The 20,240-nt window shown below is 37.6% G+C and overlaps 1 protein-coding gene, 1 long non-coding RNA gene and 1 pseudogene across 3 annotated transcripts; all 3 read left to right on the forward strand.

Moving 5' to 3' along the window:
* Positions 1-573: 573 nt before the first annotated feature.
* On the forward strand, positions 574-15,255 carry LOC131302319 (uncharacterized; annotated as a pseudogene).
* Positions 5,706-8,565, forward strand: LOC131302281 (UDP-glycosyltransferase 708G1-like). 2 transcript variants are annotated; one of them, XM_058328833.1, is made up of 2 exons: positions 5,706-7,479; positions 7,916-8,565. In XM_058328833.1, the coding sequence occupies exon 1, from the start codon at positions 6,027-6,029 to the stop codon at positions 7,443-7,445; it is 1,419 nt and encodes a 472-aa protein (XP_058184816.1). In that variant the 5' UTR covers positions 5,706-6,026; the 3' UTR covers positions 7,446-7,479; positions 7,916-8,565. The 2 variants fall into 2 exon arrangements, with proteins under 2 accessions (XP_058184816.1, XP_058184815.1); XM_058328832.1 differs by having other exon boundaries at positions 8,250-8,552.
* Positions 15,256-17,425: 2,170 nt separating the features above from the next.
* On the forward strand, positions 17,426-18,165 carry LOC131302323 (uncharacterized). Its single transcript, XR_009191695.1, has 2 exons — positions 17,426-17,590; positions 17,687-18,165. It is a non-coding gene; the product is annotated as an uncharacterized LOC131302323 (long non-coding RNA).
* The last annotated feature ends 2,075 nt before the right edge of the window (positions 18,166-20,240 follow it).

Here is a 20,240-nt window from a genome sequence, read left to right on the forward strand (position 1 = left end):
TTGAAATTGTGGCTAAGGCTTTGGCGGTTGGTTGTGGGGTTAATTGGTGGTGTGGAGTCGATTCTAATAAAAAAAAAGGAGAGAGGGGGGGGGAAAGGTAAAATTTGAAAATAAAAAATAGGGTTAAAGTAATTTTCGATAAATAATAAGGAAAAAAAGAACTTAATTGCATATTTATTTACCAATAAAAAAAGAGAGTTAAAAGTAATTTTTGAATGTAAAAAGTAAAAAAATAAAAAGTTAACACCTTCCGTTAGCTCCATCCGTTACAATTGACGGAATTGGACGACAGGGGTTTAATTGCTAACGAAATGCTAAGTTCAGATTTTTTTTGTTAATAGTGAAAGTCCAGGTGTTTTTTTTGCAAGTTGTCAAAAAGTTCAGGGGCTTTTTTGAAATTTTCCCTAACAAGAAAACAAAAAGCCAGTTGGCTTTGTAAGGACAAAAGAAAACGGCGACGTTTTGCTCTTCTACGCAACCGTGTGACTTGTTTTCTGTTGGTTGCTGTATCATCTTCTTCTTCCTCAGCATCATCTTTTTCCCTCAACGCAATGAGCGCCTCCAAACCCTAACCCGTTCATCGTTCTCTTGTCTTCTTGACTGCGATCTACGAAACAACATCTCGCGAAGATTCTCTTCGGTCTCTAATCGATACCCCTGCTCAATCCCTGCAATTTGTTCTCCTCCTCTAACCTCTCTCGAAATAGAGGTAAATTACCCTCTCTCTCTCTCTCTCTCTCTCTCTCTCTCTCGCGCGCGCGTTTTGTTCCTATGCATCTTCATTTTCCTCATACTTTGTTCTTTTTTGTGTTTTGAGCATCTCCCGCCACCTCATACAAATTGAGTTGAAGCTTCATTTATTTTAGTTTAAAAAACTCCAATGGGAAAACCCAAATCTAAGCACAAATTTGAGTAAAAAAGCTTCATTTTTATGGCATGGTTGAAGATTTGGGAGGGGGAGGAGTATCTTCTTGAAAAATTTGAGTCTCTTGATTTGAGAAAAATTCAATTTGGTACAAGTTTAAAAAAAAAAGAAAAGATAGTTACCATCCGGCAAACAAAATTTCGGACTTGTTCATTAAAATTGCCCTAGAATTTGGGTAGTAGAGATTTGTTAATTAGAAACAGAAGGTGTGGAATTGAATGTGAACTTCATCGCTAGATATTTCCTCTGTGGCTGTAATGAGTAACTTACATCGGTTATGGCCAGGGTTTAAACGATTCGAAACTTGCAAACGCAGATGTTTCAGTTCCGTTGATAGAGCTCTTCCAGTTGAAACAAGTGATTTCTCAGACGAAATAGTGACACCAAACTTAACGCTTGAACCACTAGAGAGCTCAACGAAAGACGCCGTGGAAGAAATGCTATCGAACAGGGATGGTGTATTGAGATTGATGAAAATGGAACGCAGACCTGAAGTTTACAACAGCAGCCTCTTTGCTCAAACGAAGTGTTGGTTTCCATATCTCGATGAGTTTAAGGCGGGGGCTACAGTTTTGAGTATTAGTGAAGTGTTGGAACCATGGATCCTCATACAATGGAGGCAAGGAAGGAAAGATTTAGAAATGTGGCGAAGAAAGGGAGCTATTCAATCTGTTTGGTGGTTGAAGGTTTGTCTGATTTTGGGAATGTTTCGGCTGCATTTCGGTCAGCAGACGCACTCGGGCTTCAATCCGTTCACTTGATTAATCTCAACAACTCCAAAAGGTGCATCATGGTTTGAGGTGAAAATGCCTCTGTTTTGCTTGCCCAATTTTTTCAATGGCAAACTTTTGGGTGGTTCTCTGTGTTAATTGATTAGGGAGGATTGGATTATACATAGTTTTATCCCGTAATTGATAGTGCCTCTTTTATCTAGTACTTGAAGTTTCAAATATGCTATTTGCAATAGAGATGTTTAAGAAATTGGTAGCAAGAACTGCTGCGATGCTCTAGGATCATCGGAATCTCATACAAGCACATAAAGTGAATTTTTTTCTCCCCAAGTTGTGTGATGTTTCCCGACTAAAGCAACATGCCTATTGAACCTGATAGGTAAAAATGCATTGGAACAAATTATTTTCAACACAACATAAAAAGATTCATTTTTTCTCCCCAAGTTGTGTGATGTTTGCCAACTAAAGCAACATGCCTATTGAACCTGATAGGTAAAAATGCATTGGAACCAATTATTTTCAACACAACATAAAGAGATTCAATGATTAATGATTAGAGAAGAGAAATAGAGTGATCTAGAGGGGTGAAGGAGAAAGCAAGATATACAGGAGAAACTAGGCCTTTTTGAGAGGAATCGAATATTCTTTCTATAGAAATCAGTGCCAACAGGGTTTCTATCTCTACGATCTTATCACTGATAAATCTGAACGGATTATCTCACATTAATAGGCATCCTGGGCTAGTACTCGGGTACCATGCAGTCCAATTAAATCTCAACATGTGTCCCTTTTTTACTGCCTGGCCGAAATGAACCTATTAACCTTATGCAAACCGTAATGCGGTATAAAGCCTATGCTACCCTTACAATGAATAAGATGAAACATGAAATAAACCCTAGCTTTCACATCTTCTGTTTTAGCAATTCATGAGCACAACTGATCCGTATTCAGTCTTTTGATTTGTTCTTACTTCTTACCATCCCATAAAGAAGTTGTTCTTACTTCATATCATCGCAGAAAGAATTTGTTTGCATGTGGTATGAGTAATGACTCAATCAAATAACCTTTTCAGTGTTGTTTGTGGCCAATATTTTCCAACCTAAAAAGCTACCTTCACTAACCTAATTGAAGTTGGAACTTTATACTTCCTAAACTGTCTTGGCCAGTTTAATGTATGCGCTTCTTGGAATCTGGATCACTCTATGCACTTCAACGTTTCTTTTCATTGTTCTCATGGAACTGAAATCACGCTCGGAGTAATATAAGTTTTCATGAAGATGTAGCGTTCAACATCTCGTTTCTGGAGCTTTGTTATTGAAGTTTGCCTGCCTCTTTGACGGTTGGTGGTGGCCATTGGTGGAGGAGATTTTGAATTTGTATTTTTGCTGTTAGTTTGTTATTAACATCGAACTTCTGTGAATCATGTTGAACCTGCCATTTTATTTTTCATGTTCTCTTCTTTCATAGTTAAGCTTAATTATACTATGTTGTGTTGCTCTGTGAAAATAGGGCCTTATAAGTGATGTAAGATTTGTCCCTTAATTTGCAGATTCCTGGTCCCTCCCCTCCCAAAGGACCAACAATAGAACACGAGAAAAAGATTGGCGTTTTGGGCCGTGAAACTACCATCAGCAGATTCCATTGTTGTTCGAAGGACTCTTTCAACTGTGCAAGAAAACCCCCATGGCCTTCCGGGGGTTAATGAGAGTCCTGAACCGATTAAGGAGAGGGAAACCTTTTGGTCGACTGTGAAACCAGCTCATTTCGGAGTGAAGATAGCCTCTAAATCCCTGTTTGGCATCCTTCGTCTTATCACTGTGGGGATTTTCATTGGCCTCTTGGGTAAATTTGCTTTTGGGAGGAGGCTTCTCTTACAATTCCCCTCAGTCGTCAGCCTTGGTTGGTTCAGGAAGAATGGTCCGACTGAGGATGAGGTAAGAAGTGCTTCTTTTAAGATGTGGTTTGTTGGAACAGGATTTAGCGACAGCACCCTCGTCGCACAGGGAAACAAGAAGCCCAATACGGAAATAATAACGAGAGTAACGGGTCTGGAGATTGGGTAATTGACCCTTCCGATAATTCTGATTCAGTGCGATCTTATCGTGCTAAGTCAACACGATAACTTGCCAAAAGGAGGGGTTTATACTCCTGGGATTGTATTTGGACCGATGGATCTCCAAAAATGACTCCAAGAGAATGGAATATCTTTTGATGTGATCTCAAATAGTACTCTCTCAAACTAAAAGGTAACTATCTTTGCGATCAATAAAACAAAACTTTGAACGTTTTCTTCACCCAGCAGTGGCATGGAATAAATTGGTAGTTCTGTATTGTGTTGGTTTCCTTGTATGTTTGGTGTGTTGGAGTATTGCCTTCAATGGAAATGAGCATGCGGTTTGTAGGGTCGTAAAAGATTTCACGAATTTCTGCATCTTTGATGTCCTTGTTTAAAACTTGGTTGCACGAGAATCTATTCTTCATGTACTTTGGTATTCCAAGGTAAAGAGAGACTGATCAACAAACGGAAGAGACGAAAGACTTGTGGAAAACCGTAAAACCTTTCCACTTACAAATTTCTATTAGTATCCAACGCGCTTACCACGTTTGGGAAGTTCATCGCACACCTGAGTTAAGCACTTAGATATCACTCGGTGAGAAATACTTCCTTCGATGTATGATTTATGACACGGCCGTAGCAGGTTTATAGGTTAACAGAGTTGGCTATAGAAATCATAAATGAGAGTGAGGTTGCTCGACCCACAGGAAAAATAAAAATATGTGGTGAACAAGATTGTTTGGACCACCACTTTGCAACAGAGGCGGCTCTATGTAGATGAATCCATGGTCAACTGAACACCCGAACAATTTTTTTTGTTTAGAATATATGTAAAAATTTTGGGCTAGCCTTTTTTTTGAACACCCAACGTAAATATCAATGAACACCCAATTCTAAAAGTCTTGAACACCTAACCCAAAACTAATTGAACACTCAATGACAATCCATCAATCTAGGTAATTCATATTTGAACACCTAACATATTACCTCAAGTAAAGCTCATAATCAGTAAAAAAAATTATAAAAAGAATGTGAAAAGAAGAATCTATTGGTGTAAGTATTATACTCTGCGTTCTCTCTCCATTTTTATTATCGATAGTCTAAATGTGTTAATTTCGCATTGATGACAATAACTTCCTCTCTTTTTTTTTTTGTGTCTAGTTAGCTTATAAAATTACGGACCAAGCTTTAAAAAAATTCAACTACATTGCAATCTCGTTAACTTGAATAATATTCCTTCGAATTTAAGACTACGATATAAAATCTCATCATGTTATCCTGAAGAACAATAGATTTTTGAGAAGGTCAACCCCAACGTACTCGCTACAATTTTTTCAAAAGGGTTTTAGTAGATTAATACGCTGGTTAAACGTTGGTACAAAATATAAAAACTCAAAACTCATCTAGGACAACTGTAAAATTTTAACCCCTACATTCTCAAAACACAGTCTACTATGAAATACAACAACTTTCAAAAAAAAATTTAATTTTTTGTTTAAAATTAGGTTTAAAGTTCTTATTTCGCCTCGTAGTTAATTTTTTTAGAATAGAGGTTATGTTTTTTGACCGTACTATTTATACAACTAAATGAAATATTGTACATAAATTATTAGTTGATATATCAACTAGTAGAGTTAAGATAATTTCTGAACACCCTATCACAAATTTCTGGAGCCGCCACTGCTTTGCAATGCCACGACGAATAATAATTACGCTCCAATAACACCAAAGGTTGCTACTGTCCTAAAGACGGTCCTCCACCGGCACCAACAATAATGTAAGATTATATTTCCTTGACACCTATTTCATCAGTGGACCCAAGCAACCTACCAGAGGATGGGATGCATTTACGCATTCGTGAGGTGTGTGTGTCTTGGAGATAAGTTTTTTTTTTTGGACGGTGAGAGTGTTCCGCCAGCTTACTCAAAAGTTCTGTTCTGTTTTGTTTTCTTTTGATATTTACTCGAATGTTTGGATTCTTTGTATGAACTGTTCGTCTGTTCCTACAATTTTATATTTTCTATGAAAGATATTATCAAACATAAATTCGTAAAGCATTCAATATAGTCTATCATGATTTATGATTTTCTTTTAAATAAAAGAAAAATAAAAATAAAAAAGGAAAATCATACTTCAGCCATGATGGTCACGTGACTTACGTGATTGGGTCAATCATCAGGGGTGTACATAAACTCATCTTCAAATGCAAAACCTGCTTGAAAGTTGAAGCAGAGTAAAGGGTACAGCTCTAGACATCGTCGAATAGCTTAGGCGCATCTCGACTGATCCTCAAACCAAAAATTCTTCCCCTCGCATGGCAAACTCCGACAATCACAGGACGCCGCCGCACATCGCTCTCTTACCCAGCGCGGGCATGGGCCACCTCATGCCCTTCCTCCGCCTTGCTGCCATCCTCTCCTCCCACAACTGCACCATAACCCTCATCACCCCCACCCCCATTGTCTCCGCTGCCGAATCCACCCACCTCACCACTTTCTTCTCCAGCCACCCGCACATCCGCCGCCTCCACTTCCCCATCCCGCCATTCGATTCCTCCTCCACGCCCATCAACACCGACGACCCTTTCTTCATTCGCTGGTCTCAAATCAGCCAGTCCCTGCCCCTCCTCTCCCCTCTCCTCTCCTCTCTCTCTCCTCCCCTCTCCGTCATCCTCTCCGACTTTTCTGCCTCAATGAGCTTCAGCCAACTCGCTGACCATCTCTCCATCCCTTACTACGTCGTTTTCTGCTCCTCTGCCAGATTTCTCTCCCTCTTTGCCTCCCTTCCTTCCTTAAATCTTGGTGGGATTGAGGATTATGTCGAAATCCCAGATTTACCCCCACTGCCTAAATCAAGCTTGCCTCCCCCTTTATTCAACCCAAATCATTTCTTTACGTCGTCTGCGATATCGAATATTCAATCTATCCCCAAAGCCAAAGGAATGTTTTTAAATACCTTTGAGGAATTCGAATCCGAGGCAATCACAGCACTCAACAATGCGAGAGTGTTAAGCATGAAACTACCACATGTTATTCCAATTGGCCCACTTGAGCCATTTAACGTTGAAAATGGCGAAAAATCGAAAAAGGGTAGTGATTATCTGATGTGGTTGGACGGCCAAAGTGATGGATCAGTGCTTTATGTTAGTTTTGGGAGTAGAACGGCCATGTCAAAGGAACAAATAAGGGAGATTGGAGATGGGTTGGAGAGAAGTGGGTGTGCTTTCTTCTGGGTGTTAAAAGGTAGCAAAGTGGACAGTGAAGATAAAGTGGAGATAGAAGAATTACTAGGCGACGGGTTCATGGAGAGAACGAAAAGCAGGGGAGTTGCGGTGAAAGGATGGGTGGAACAGGAGGAGATTTTATCGCACCCCGCAATCGGAGGGTTTGTGAGTCACTGCGGGTGGAACTCGGTGATGGAGGCGGCTCGACATGGGGTACCAGTGCTGGCGTGGCCTTTACACGGCGACCAAAAGGTGAATGCGGAGGTGGTGGAGAAGGCGGGGTTGGGGATGTGGGTGAGGGAGTGGGGATGGGGCGGGGAGAGGTTAGTGAGAGGAGAAGAGGTTGGAGACAAGGTTAGAGAGATGATGAGTGATGAGAAGTTGAGGAGGAGAGGTAGGGAGATCGGGGAAGAGGCTCGGAAGGCATGGGAGGGCAGTGGCAGCTCTCTGAGGGCTCTAATGGAAGCCATTGATGAATTGAAGCACACAAATTCGGCAGCTATTTCTTGAGTGGGTGTTGGTTGAATGTTGCTCATTCTGCTAGGTATGGAAGCCAAACATTACTACGAACTCTTGGATTAACAATTTTTTTTCTCAATTTATCTGTGTTGGCTTCCCAATAAGCGAAAGTAGAAGCTACGGAAAACAAGTTTGATCGAATTATGAAAAGAAAAAAGAAAGTTAAAAAAAGCTCTTACGTCGTACCAAATACGCCAAATGAGTTTGAAAGTTGTATTGTCACCTTCTTTTCCTTGGTGATTTCGTGCTTTCATGTGTGCTTTCACTTTTCAAGTACAATTTTTGAAGGCATTTTATTGGGTTTCCATGGCAAATTTCTTTTTCTTTCAAATGGACTTTGATAGAGACAATAGCAAACAGAAAAGAAAAAAAAAAGAAAAAAGAAAAAATAAGAAGAGACAATAGCAACAAATATGAGTTCAAGTTGCATGAACTCCTACACTTGCTACAACCAATTGCAGGTGGAGGGCCACTTCAGTTGTTCTAAATTTGACGCAAATCCTCCATAGCAAATTGGAGAAAACATTCAAACAACATGGAAGAGATGTGAAAGAAAGGAAGTGTAAAACACAAGTTGATTTCTTGTTGTGATACTTGCGTGCATCTCAAAATCAATTGGTAATGAGTGGAGAGATCCTTTGTGTTAGTGATTATTTCCTAAGCAATGTGAGACTATATTTCTTTAACATCCTCTCACATACAGTCGCGTTTGAGGTCTGTTACGTGTAACATCTTTTTTAAGTCTATCAACTTAGTTCTGTATTGTGTTAGTTTCCTTGTATGTTTGGTGTGTAGGGGTATTGCCTTCAATGGAAATGAGCATGCGGTTAGCAGAGTTGGATATGGAAATCATAAATGAGAGTGAGGGGTCCAGATGTTGATTGCTCGACCCACAGGAAAAATATGTGGTGAACAAGATTGTTTGGACCACCACTTTGCAATGCTAGGACGACTAATAATTACGCTCCAATAACACCCGTGGTTGCTACTGTCCTAAAGACGGTCCTCCACCGCCACCGATAGTAATGTAAGATTATATTTCCTTGACACCTATTGCATCAGTGGACCCATGCAACCTACCAGAGGACGGGATGCATTTACGCATTCGTGAGGTGTGTCTTGGAGATAAGTTTTTTTTTTGGACGATGAGGAATGTTCTGCCAGCTTACTCAAACCAAGACTAATTTCCTCCCGGGTCCGATTAAAGGCAAACCATTCACGTTGGGAGTAGAGAATTCACAAAAATCTTTGACTTGACCCCAATGATCTAGCACTGATCAATTGTAGGGGAGCAAATACACCAACTAATCGGACTAACCTTGAAGTTTCAAATATGCTATTTACAATAGAGATGTTTAAGAAATTGGTAGCAGGAACTGTTGCGATGCTCTAGGATCATCGGAATCTCATACAAGCACTTTCAAATATGCTATTTACAATAGAGATGTTTAAGAAATTGGTAGCAGGAACTGTTGCGATGCTCTAGGATCATCGGAATCTCATACAAGCACATAAAGTGAATTTTTTTCTCCCCATGTTGTGTGACTCGCGCATGCCCGTGCTTCAGGCACGGGCACGGCTCGAAGAATGCAACATTATAACTTGCTTTGAGTGTCTTTAGCAAGTTGTGGACAACTGCCCGTGCTTACACAAACCCACATAACTTGATCCCAACACAAACTGATTCCTAATTAGTGGGGACCACATCTAGTAATCTAGAATTCAACAATTCCATCGAGAGTCAGCCATACTTGAAACAAAATAAATTACAAACGTCCAAACGTAATGTGATTGCATGTCCAATAAATCATATACAATAGTAATTACAAAACCAGACTTAGTACCAGCGAGCGACTCATCTCCGTCTTTTAACCTATTAAACACAGTTAACATGATACACAGTTAACATGATACATTTCAAACCCCAATTTATCATGACTTACATCCGAATCTTCCTTCATATTCTCACCCATTTTAACCCACATCATCCCATTCAAATCCCTATTTACTACTTACCATAATCAAATCCCCTATTCTCATCTCCCTCTAGCAATAGTAGGAGGAACTCATTTCTCGCAATATTTTTGCACGGAAACTGAAATCCATTGCATGTGATCCTTATGCACCCGCCCACCTCAATCACCATATTTTCCCGTAACTCTCCCATGCATTTTTTACCATCTACAACACCAACTTTTGCTTCGTATAAACCTAATAAAAAGCAAATTAACAAAACCACAAAATGCTAAAAGCCGTGTAAGAAAACAATTCCGTCCTAACGTACAGCCTAATTACTTATACGGTTCCAAAATCCTCAGTAAGACATGGGCACAAAACAAAATAAAATTTTGAATTCAACAAACTATGACTTCAAAAAGAGTCATCTCGATATATACTTATATTAAGAGGTGTTTCTCTGGCAAATCCTCCAAAGCTAGATCGTCAAATCTGTTTATTCCACCAAAACCATGATCAACAAAACAACCCTCCTGAATATATATAAAAAAAAAAACCTTCCTAATGCAAAACGCTAATTAATTCATGGCCTTACATGTGCATCCATTATATAGGGCATTGCTATGACCAAAATATAACATTTTAGTGGGCGATGAAGAGAAACTATATCAATAAAATGCAGTGCACTATAATAGTGATTACATAACATAAACATGAAAACCATCGCTTCACGTTATATAGATTGCCTTCCCTAGTCCAAATTCATGGGTACAAAAATGTAAGAAATATCTGGCAAGAAAAATGGAAAGAAAAATGGAAAAACGTTACCTCATATTTTCAGGTTTTCTCCCTCCGCGCGCAAGCGTGCATCGGCAAATCCTTTCCTTGATTGGCCCTTACTCTCTTCTTGATTAATAAACATTAAGTGAATCAAAACCTAACATGTTAATCATGAATATTACAGACAAAAAAAAAAAAAAAAAAGCACCTGAACGCAATCACCTGCTCTTTCTCCCAATTTAACCATTAAAATAAAGATAACTATGTAAGAAGAAACTTGGAAACACTCATAGTTTTGTGTTAGAATAAAAAATATTAAACTGTTAGAGGCAAAAAAAAGAGAGAACGATATAAAGTGAAAAAAGAGCGAGGGAGAATATTGTTACTGTGGAAAGTCGATTTCCGTTGCAGTCTTTGGTCAATTGTTTCAACTCTTAAATCTATTAACTTGAAATTGATAGGAGAGACAAATGTGACCTTGCCAAAGTAACCAAAAAATGCAAAAGGCAAAAGATTAAAGAGAGATAGGGAGAGGGATTTACCGGCATAGAGTCACAATGATTTGGTTTGGGAGAGATGGAGGGTTCAAAAGATGAAGATTTGGGGGCATGAACCACGATGGAAATACAAACGTTTTATACCAATTTTGTTTGAAGCCAAAGGAAACTTTGCTTTTCACATATATAGAAACGTTTATGGTAGAAACCTTTCGTTTTTGGTTAATTAATAACAAATTATCTTCTAATCAAGTCATATCATTACTTATATCGTGCAAATTACCAGTCATATCATCTAAGTTCTAATTACCGGCCATTAATTTTTATTCTTATATTCTAAATTCTAATTAATCCACCCATATCATCCCTTGTATTGTGCAAATTACCTTTCCTTTCTGTTCGACCATTCAAATTACCACCTTTTTGGTTAATTAATTTTAACAACTATCTTCTAATCCTGTACCATATAGACATAGATTCTTTCCAATTATATTTCTAGCTCTACTACCTCGTAAATCTCAGTCGTAGAAAAAATATTTACCATCCTTTCCATATTTTCGGCTAGCTAGATAGAAGGCCGAAAATTTAGAATGTGGCATTACTACTGCATATATCATTGTACCATCCTTTCCATATTTTCGGCTAGCAAGAATATTTGTATCATCCTTTCCAAATATATCGTTAGCCCATCTACCTGTAGATCTCAGCCGTTGAAAAAATATGTACCGATCCTATAGTCCAAAATATAGGAGAAAATATAGGGGATTTGAAAACCACCCTCCCATATTATATAGATGTGAAATTTGAAAATCTTAATTGGGATCTAATTAAATTAACGTAAAAGAATTTTTTTTTGTTTTGGCTGTTACGTAAAAGGAAATTAGAAAGATCAACTTACTTATTACTACCGTAAATGTTTTATTAGGTTTCATTCATTCCACAAAATACAAATCATGCCTTAATTAAAAGGATCCCTTCAAAAAAAATTCAGTTTTGAGACAATTATCCCATAAATTTCCAAAATATTAGATTACCATGATTGGCTAGGATATTTCAATTAAAATGAGCTCCTTTTGTGGTCTTGAAGTTTCCAATATTTACCAAAATGTCATGTTGTAGAAGGAAGGACGAAGACAAATCTGGACCATCTGATTTGTTTGTATAGGTAGATAAATTTTGGACAAGTATAAATCTGAACCGTTGATCGAGAAAGAATATTCTGTAAGATACCCGTCCTGTTTTATAATATAGATATAGATGTTTGCCGACTAAAGCAACATGCCTATTGAATCTGATAGGTAAAAATGCATTAGAACAAATTATTTTCAACACAACATAAAAAGATTCATTTTTTCTCCCCAAGTTGTGTGATGTTTGCCAACTAAAGCAATGTGCCTATTGAACCTGATAGGTAAAAATGCATTGGAACCGATTATTTTCGACACAGCATAAACAGATTCATATTGTCAGCACATGTTGGCATTTTTGTGGGCTTCTACAGTATGCTTGATATAAACTCCCTTCATCCCAGTTGGGTTGTCTATCTTTTCAATTTCGAATGTCTCAAAATGCATGCCCACTTTGGAAAGTAAGAGCATAAAACTTTTTGTTTTTGAAAACGTCCCTTGCAATGTACTAATCATTATGAACACCATTAAAAGTGGGGATGAGGTAATATGGGAAATCTATATTTTTATTTGAATTTTAGTGCCTTTAATGCGTGCTGCCGTGCCCCTTAAAAAGTTGGAACTTTCTAAATGGGCTAACATTGTTGTACACATTGAGCATGTTGCTGTCTACTAATTGGTTCTTCAAGCCTAAATCTTTAGGATGCAAACAGTTTAGAAGCTCATTGGTGGGTCTCGGTTAAAACGTCTTATATAGGAGGTCCTTTGACCTACTTTAGTTCATGTATGATATCATCTACATCCTTGTTGCAGGTACAGAGAAAATCGCAATGTCAGCATGGGAGCTGAGAAATGGTTAGATGTTGAACTTTGGAACTCTACCCAGGATTGCTTTAAGGTTTTGAAATCCCGCGGTTACCGCATCGCTACAACACACCTTGGAATGGATGCGGTACGGATCAGCTTTACACATATATGGAAAATTTCTTCAAAAAGGATTAGAGTTGTGGATAATTTAATAGCAACTGAATTTTTCAGTGTTCTTGAGTTGAGTGCTGATCCTAAACTTCATAGTTTTTGACATATAGCTGTTGCCTGTAGTGGTTTAATTTGTTTTTGTCGCATTTTAGGGTTGTAACAGTTTTAATAATATGTATGCTACTAACTATTTATTCTTTTGAAGGTTTCGGTGTGTATCACGCAAAATTCGAGTCTACGGAAAAGACGGAAAGATGTTGAATAAGTCAATTTTATTAATTTGAGAAATTTAGGGTTACAATCTTTGATGCAATTTTCAAAGAAAATTAATCCTCTGATTCTTCTTTTCGGATGCTGAAACGAGGGCTTGACAGCTTGATCTCGATTTGAACTGCGATATCTTTTGCGGTCTTTGCGAAGATGACGGCGACTTTGTCGGACTTTGACTTGAGGGCTTTGACGCTTCTTCTCAAGTTGAATTGCTTGATCTTTTCCAATTCGCTTGAAAAAGATGGCGGATTTTTGGATATTGACTTGAGAGCTTTGGAGCTTCTTCTCAAATCGGTCTTTGAGATCTTCTTCAATTTGGTTGAAGAAGATACAGATTTGCAGATGTTGACTTAAATTGATACTTGAGATCTTCTTCAATTTGGTAGAAGAAGACTGATGATTGGTGGATTTGGCTTAAACGTTCTTCAAGGCTTGGATGCTTTGAACTGAGAAGCGTCTGACTTGAAAGATTCTGAAGGGCCTTCGCAGCTTTGATCTTCAGAACTTCAAAAGCTTGCTTGGATGCTTGGATTTTGATGATGGAGATTTGACTTGAGCATTCTTCAGGGCTTTGAAGCTTTGATCTGAAGAACCGTCTTGTTTGATGTGGACTTGACTTGAATGTTCTTCGGAGCTTTGAAGCTTTGATCTGAAGAACCTTCTTGTCGGATGCAGACTTGAAGACTTCTGAAGGGCTTGAGGGCTTTGATCTTCAGAGCTCTGGAGCTTGTGTGCTTCAATGTCAGATGGGAAAAATATGAGAGGGAGCACCTCTATTTATAAGGATGTGGGATAGAGACTCCAACCCTAACATTCCATATTGATCTCTTTAATTATTTCATTTATTGAATTTAAAAGGAATAATAATTATTTGATAATTACCTTTCCTTTTTAGAAAAAGGTAATTATATATCATTATTCACCAATTAGCCTAATTTGATTGGCCGGACTTGATAAAATAATAACTGTGTCATTTTGGCATGTGGCACCATTTAATTGGTCCATTTACATGTCTCTAACTTTTGACTACGGACACTTGGCATCACTTGATTGGCTCGTCCATGAAACTTTGACTTTGACTTATAGGCACTTGGCAACATTTGATTGGCCAATTTTTATGCCCTAGCAACACGTGGCAATTTGTGATAGGTTAGAATTTTTACATGCCTACACGGTGCATGATATGGATTGGCCATGCCCCACAGCAATAGTTGTTGGAAACGAAAATAGGTACTTATTCTGTATATCTCGTTGTCTATCAACTAGATTTAAAATTCAAGGTTGGAGGTCATAAAGCATGATAAATTGTAGGATATGAACGAGTTAATCTACTTGACCCCAAGATAGTCAAGGCATTCATTTTAGGATGGATATTGCATCAATTGACATGGTTTTTGCTAAAGTTGTAATTTATTACTATTTTCTTTAAATCTTCACCGTTTCGTTGGTTTAATGAAAGAGCAAGATATGTTATTGGGATGGTTACTGAATTAATATATCACATGGTATCAAGTATCAACATGCACTACTTGCAAACAAATCAAATGGAGCAAACTAAGGTGTTCGAGCTCAGATTGCGCTTAAGAGGCTGGAGTCTGAGTGTAAAGTTTGGCAAGTTTAACGTTTCGGTTTGGCTCATGTATAAGATATACAGTGGGTTTAATTGATTGTGGAATTTCTTGCTTATAGACGTAGATTTGACGAACAAGGTGTTAGTTTCCTCCAAAAGCTAAGAAACAAGATGAAATAAGATTTGAAAGATGACAATACTTGTACCAAAAATAATGAAAATATAAATTTCATATGCGAAAAGAATAAAGAATACTTGAGAGGTTGTCCTTCAACTCCGAGGATCCAACCTACCCAGTTGAATTTGGTGCAAACCTTCTTGTTCAAATCAATGATCCATGCATCACTGATCACCCCTCTTAGTTCAAGATGGGGAATATGGTCTATATGGGTTGATCGTAATAAATAGCACAATAGGGAGATAAATATATAGAAGCATCGGGGAAGAAGATGAAAGAGAGAAAAGGGAGTGGGGCAGTTGGGTTACCTTGGTTTGGTACATGCTTGTCGAAAAAGCTTAATTACCACAATCGACTGTATAGTTTAAAAATTCTTGGACAATAAGAGCCAACAGATGGTAGTATAAACCATGTAAGAAAACTTAGGTATATAGCATCATTCAGGAGCTTGGTTTTTATTTTTTATTTTTATGAAGGTCAAGAGGGCATAGTTTTAAATTACGGTATCGGTCGCCGTTGCGGTATATCGGTATCGGGACATATCGGTGATACGTCCCAGGAATCGGGTGTCGCGGTCGTAAATTTTTAAAAATCATCAGCAACATATATAAAACTTGAAAAATATACTTTTGCGGCTTTCGCTCCCAACATTGGCTTAAATTATCACATTTTAATTAATTTAAGACATGTAATAGTCTATTCTTTTCATGTGAAATCACTACAAGAAATTACACAATTGCCGACTAACATTCCCGACTAAATCAAATTTAGTCGGAAATGGTCGAACCATTACCGACTAAACTTGTTTTAGTTGGTAAATGTAAATTCTAACACCGACTAAATAAATTTTAGTCGGGAAATATTAATAAATTCCGACTAAAAAAAAATTTAGTCGGGGAATATCTATTTTTCCAAAAACTTAAAAAACCAATAAATGAAATAAATGTGCCAACTAAATATTTTAGTCGGGAAATTTTAATAAATACCGACAAAAACAATAATTAGTCGGGGAATATCTATTTTTCCCCGAAATTAAAAACCTATAAATGAAATGATTTTACCGACTAAATATTTTAGTCGGGAAATGTAATAAATACCGACTAAAATAATATTTAGTCGGGGAATATCTATTTTTCCAAAAACTTAAAAAACCAATAAATGAAATAAATGTGCCGACTAAATATTTTAGTCGGGAAATTTTAATAAATACCGACTAAAACCATAATTAGTCGGGGAATATCTATTTTTCCAAAAACTTAAAATACCAATAAATGAAATAAATATGCCGATTAAATATTTTAGTCAGTAAATTCTATTAAATGCCGGCTAAAATTATATTTAGTCGGGGTACATTGACCACGATTTTTGACAAAGCAATAGTTTGGTTCGGGACAAAAATTTTCCTTAAAAAAATCAATAAAGGAAATTAATTTTTTTGCCAATCGGTTAAGATATCAATATTTGTTCCGAATACATTGAGCACTACGCAAACTTTTCGATCGAAACCGTTCTTTTTTTTTTCCCTTCGTAATCAAAAGATTCTCATGAAAGTTTGGCTCGAGCGGGTTCAGAAAGCTCTTCATCGACACATAAATTTCAAAATAAGAAGAATTTTGTTGGTTGATCTAGTGTCTATCCATATACGGTAAACTTCATTCTTAGTACGAATGATCTATTTTGTATTACCTCAAAGATAGATGGTTTCGATTGCCAGAAAAGACCTCAGGCGGAGTCGAGAAGTACACTGTAACACTTAAAATGCCTCTGGATGCATTAAATGTCTTTCGATGACACGGCGGGTGGTATCAAATGATCTCTGATTTTGGTGGTAATACTATAATCAGTAAAACGTTAAATCCTAATGGTTTAGATGGAGCAATATAAAAAATGACTTGGCATCTAGCTTTAAAATCTAAACTTCTAATATACTTGATATAGCCAACTAAGTCTTGTGTTGTATTCATTGTTGCAGTAGCCACATGATCGTGAGACAATCGTGATGATCGATACCGTTGATATTGTTGTACTTGTTGGTTAGCTCATTCTTGTAAATTTGCGATTCGATCAAGTTTAAAAAAGTTCCTTTATCGAGACATGAACTCATTAGAAACGTAGCATTTTTCATTTGATCAATTGTTTAACGAAAAGTGATCAACTATAATTTGGGTAAGAATGATTGAACCTATAATCAATAAAAAATAGATGCTTCTGATCGCGACGAAATACCACAAGTGGGACTCAGGTGGTGTGCTATAAGACTTTAATGATTCTCGACGCAGCAGAAGTCTTCCAATCACGTGGTTGCTGATATTAAAAGATCTCCGATTTTGGTGGCAATGCTATAATCGATAAGATGTAAAATTCTAACGATTCGGATTGAGCATTGTAAAAACATCCATAGTGATAAATTTTAGAGTTTTTATGCAATATTGACTCAATTAGAGCACACTAAATATTTCTTCCTAAATTCTGGAATAAGACATTTGCCGATCAAATCAATTTTGGTCGGAGAAGATTAAAATTCCGCGGATTTCAATTTTCACGAAAAAAAAGGCGGGGTTTTTACTTCCCGACACCGTTTTCCACACCTGATCTAAACCCCCCCTTACATTCCCCCCTGCGCCTCACTTCGTCATTTACCCAGCTCTCTCTCGCCGCCCACCATTACCATCTCAGTTTCCACACCTGACCCCTGCCATCACCGCCTCCCTCTCCGGCTCTCCCCTTAAGAAGAAGTGAATTTGAGCGTGGAGGAGTCCGGCCGTGCCTTCACATCTCAGGTCTACCTCTTAACTCTCTCTCTCTCTCTCTCGTTTCCTGCAAGGGTATTGCAATGGTGGCTATAGAATTTTTCACATTCAAAATCTACTGTGCAGTTCAGAGAATCAAAACTTCTCCCTTCTACCGAGAACGGAGCTTTGATAAGGTAAATAGGGTTCCATCTTTTCAACTCGAAAAAACTCGTTTTCAATGTGAATTAATTTTGTCCCTTAATTTTCAATGCAAAATTGCAAGATTTGGATCGAAAATCGGCGACCCATTGGCTGAAATTGGTTGAATTTTGGGTTGGGGAAGCGGACGATGCTCTGTTGGGTGTTTTTGTTGCAGTGACGGGATGAACGGGGTTTCGAAAGAATTGAAACCCTGGGAGGGTTGAAGGTGGAGAAGAAGAAAATGCATTATTGCTGTATTTGGTTTTTTCACTTTTGTTATGGTGACTCTGAGAGTAAATGTGAGACCTGAGTCATTCGTTATTGTGCATTTTGAGATTGAGTGAAATTAAAGAAGATAAATATCACATGAAAATTAAAACGGGTTTAAAGATCGTGGAGTATTATGTGGGATTCAAAAGAAATTGGGTTAAAATTTAAGGGCGTTGATGATATAGAGTCAAGATTCTCGAAGAGTAGATGCATGAATAGGGGATGATATAGAGTCAAGATTCTCGAAGAGTAGATGCATGAATAGATGATCCTAGGGCGTGTGGACGAAACTTTGCTCTTTATAGCTGCCAATTTATAGGTGTGTTTTTAAAGATTTTTTGGAGTTTCAAGATTATAAAATAGCAATAATGCTAGGATAATTTCGTACTGAGATTTGGATTTTGAGTGCTAACTTGATTAGTTCTGGGAATTACATTTGCATTTCTACTTTTATGTTTTGCTTTCAATCTACATGCAACTAGTTTTTTTTTTGGTAAACTAGTAATCCTTGTGAGAAGAACTTGGGAGTGGATTTGTCAATCTCTGTCTAGGAACCTGCAATAACAATACAACCAGCTAGAACCATTATGGTTTATGCAATAATAGTCAAGAAGAAGAATCAGATGGCCAGAGCTCTGATAGTGAAATACCTTGAATGCAATGATCTCGTATGTTTTTTTTGCTTCTGTTGTTAGGCCATCCTTGTATGCTAGTGCTAACAATCATGCAAGCTTAGGCCATCCTTTTAGCTAGCTGCTGCTATTACTTATGCTTTTGTATCTCAGTGTTGACTCTGGCATGTTTTTAGGATTGTAAGTTGTTATGTTTTTATGTTTTGGACAAGAATGTTTTTGCTCCTTTTTAGGTTTTAGGTTGGTATCTTGCTATCCTTCTTCCTTTGAGATTATAAGAGGCTTCTGAATGTCCTTGACATATGTGCCAACGTAGTCCTCCACTCGCATGGTCCTTTTAATCATTCTACTTGACTCATTTCCTTTGGTTAATAATTTTTTTTGCTGATAAAAAAGAAGAAAGTATTTGAAGTTACCAAACGAGAGAGACGTTTTAATAAGTGTCACACCCCACCCCGGCCAGCACTCAAATGAGCCCAAACCGATGTGAGGGTGCAACATCAACTACCAATCCAACCCTAAGATTGAAGTTCTAGAAATTAAGTTAATCAACAGTCATTTTATTGATAACGCAAAACATATCGTTCCTACAAACATAGCGGAAGTCTCAAGAAAAAATATCAATTATACAATAAACTAGATATTAACATAGGCTGCAACTACATCTCTATCTACAATATTTTGCCAAAACTAGTCCAACCTCCCCAAAGCGCTACCCTAAGCGAGGGTGTCCACACGACGATCAGCAGTGGATATTTAAAACGCCTGCAAAACTAGATTCTAAAATGGAATCCGGAAGTGTTTATGAGACATGGATGCAATTCCATGTTAAAGGTATAGCTAAAAGATAATCTCAACTTGTCAACCAGTAAACCAAGCAATTAAAAGCAACATCGGGTACACAACCAATAATTTAAAGCATAAAAGCCTTTTGGCATTAAACCAATCACCGGGCACAAAGCCAATAACTTAAAGCATAAAAGCCAATCACCGGGCACAATTAAATTTGCCCTAATCAGAGTCCAAATGACAAAATACGCTCAACAGAAGTTACACAATTAAAGCAGAAATCACAGTTTCTAGCAGAACAGGCTGCGGTCGAAAGCTCATTAAAAATCACCTACTCAATATTTTCCAATGATTCCAACACCAAAACATTACCAATTGATCAATGTTTAAGACTCATGTGAACCCATAGTCAGTAACACAATCAACTATGATAAATTTGATGAAAAACACAACTCCAAAAGCTGCCCAGAATTCCAGAATTACCAAACCATCAACTTCGGAACAAAAACTGATTTTTCCTAAAAGGAACTAAGGCACAAACCTTACATATTCAGAAAGGTATGTAAGTCTAGTTTTAGAATCAAGGAACGGTTTGTAAAACCGATACCCGAGCTAGAAGATATGACCGTTTCTTCAAGATGTGTCTGTGCTGTCAGCACATATGCGAATCTGACAGCAGCTCGGTTTATGATTTTTATCTTTTTCCACACTTATCAGAAAATTCTGAAATTTTTACAGCATAAGCTACACACACAGAGGCATCTGGTGTAAAATTACCAGAAAATTACATGGTCGGCATGTTGATG

This window comes from Rhododendron vialii, chromosome 10a, assembly GCF_030253575.1.
Source record: "Rhododendron vialii isolate Sample 1 chromosome 10a, ASM3025357v1".
Taxonomy (NCBI): Eukaryota; Viridiplantae; Streptophyta; class Magnoliopsida; order Ericales; family Ericaceae; genus Rhododendron; species Rhododendron vialii.